The 1919-nt window shown below is 37.5% G+C and overlaps 1 protein-coding gene across 1 annotated transcript; it reads right to left on the minus strand.

Moving 5' to 3' along the window:
* On the minus strand, positions 1-1622 carry LOC104708259 (protein-S-isoprenylcysteine O-methyltransferase B). The gene is made up of 2 exons (XM_010424804.2): positions 1211-1622; positions 1-734 (listed from the first exon to the last, which is right to left on the minus strand). Exon 2 carries the CDS (start codon positions 706-708, stop codon positions 115-117), a length of 594 nt encoding a protein of 197 aa, XP_010423106.1. The 5' UTR covers positions 709-734; positions 1211-1622; the 3' UTR covers positions 1-114.

The following is a 1919-nucleotide window of genomic DNA, read 5'->3' on the forward strand; positions in this document are numbered from 1 at the left end:
TTGACAAGAACATTAAACTGAAACATGAGGTAACGACGTCTCTTTCATAATTGTTTCTCTGTAAAAAGTAATAAGGGACAATTCTCATATATGTTAACAAATTGATCTAAAGGTTTATTTTAAAAAGGGAACACCAGAAGGCACTCTCTGCGCATACTCCACATACTGTCTTCCAAAAAACTGCTTCAAGTAATGTTCCTCATAAGGTATTCTCTCAGCAAAGAACCGCCACACCACAACTGCGAACGCAATCGCTGAAACGGGGTTACACAGCATCACCTGCGTTCCGACTGACCAAACAAGAAACCCGGTGTAACTCGGATGCCTCATGATTTGATACACTCCTTCCGTCACAAGCTTATGATGGTCCTCCTTTCGAATCTTTATAAGGTGTGTGAACGATCTACCTGCTGTGATGATAGCGGTTTTGCGGATGATTTCTCCGGATATAATCATTATAAGACCGAAATTGCTGATCCACCAGTGTTGTTTTAGGCCCGGGAAGAAAACGATTTCGGTTAGGTACTCGAGAACTGAGATTACCATTGCTAATGCATAGTGTTTGCTGATCAAAAGTGAGCTTAAAGTGACTCTGGACTTGCCATGAACGGCTATGGCGAGAATGTATTCCGATGTGTGGAAGAAGATTATCGCTAGGAACATTTGAGTTAACTGTCTGAAACCGGTGTCACTAAATATCTCTGTCATTGATTCTTCACAAGATTTACTCAGACCTGAAACAACAGACCCGAGAAGATTCAAAAAACATCATTAGCCAAAGCTGGGAAACAACAAGCATTTAAGTATTTATTGAAACCCAAATCTAAGGAACAGCTACTCTCAATCAATGTAACAAAATCAAACTAAAACTTATTATAAGTCAGCTCATTATCTAGATAGATGCTTCTGTGGCATCAGCCTCATGATCATACAAGCTTTTCTGATTAAAGTTCTTCTAACACTAAATAAGAATCTTCTTAATCCAACAAATTGATCCATGACATGCTTTCAAAACACAGTTTTTACAGGGAAGATCTTATTCAAAGATTTATAAATTGATATGTATTACACTCTTACTCCTTCGTATACTTGGTAATACTCAAAATTGAACGGAATCAGAAAATTCTAACCACTAATTCCATAACTTATGATTTTCTTTCTTAAAGAATTGAACAGAAACAGTAAATAGCCACGAAGATCTGAGACATACCCACTTAGAATTGACGGCTGCTCCGAGGGTAAATGCGAGAAAGACTGGAAATTTGCCCGAGGCTGACAGTGAGAATCGCGTGGACTTTAGAGGTTAGGAGGAGAGAAGCAAAGTTTACACCTTTGCCCTTTTTTATTCTTTGCTTGCTTTGATTAAAGTATTACTTTTGTAAAACACAAAGATCTCATCATTCCATTAGATCATCACCGATAAAGAAAAAAAAAAGTCTTTGCCTGAATCATAGAGCTTCCGGGCAAAAATCGATGAGAGGAAACGAAACATTGCTGGAGCTCCGATATATCTCAAGAACCAGGCTTCCACTTCTTCTTTTTTTAGGGCTATTGGTTCGAAACGGTTTGATCCAATTTCACTTTTCGGTTTGATCCGGTTTAACTTACTAATGATCGGAAGAAAAAAAAATGTAAGACTAATATGTAGATTTTTTTTTTTCGATAGACTAATATGTAGATTTTTTTTTTCGATAGACTAATATGTAGATTGAGAGACTCCAAGTCACTCAATAGAGTGTCGCATGGTATTAACCGTATAATTTCTATGGTGTTTGAAGGAAGCTACGAATATAAAGATGGGAGGTTTGCTGAAAGCTTTTATTGCAAGGAGTTATCACTCTCTCTACCTGCATAAACGGCTCTGGATAGAAGCAAAGCAAGACAAGTACATAATGCTGGTTACTTAGTTTTTTTTTGGG

The sequence above is a fragment of the Camelina sativa genome, chromosome 8, assembly GCF_000633955.1.
Source record: "Camelina sativa cultivar DH55 chromosome 8, Cs, whole genome shotgun sequence".
NCBI lineage: Eukaryota > Viridiplantae > Streptophyta > Magnoliopsida > Brassicales > Brassicaceae > Camelina > Camelina sativa.

What these genes read in the sequence shown, in the direction of transcription:
- LOC104708259 (XM_010424804.2), bottom strand. Translation starts at nt 708, where the DNA reads ATGACAGAGATATTTAGTGACACCGGTTTCAGACAGTTAACTCAAATG.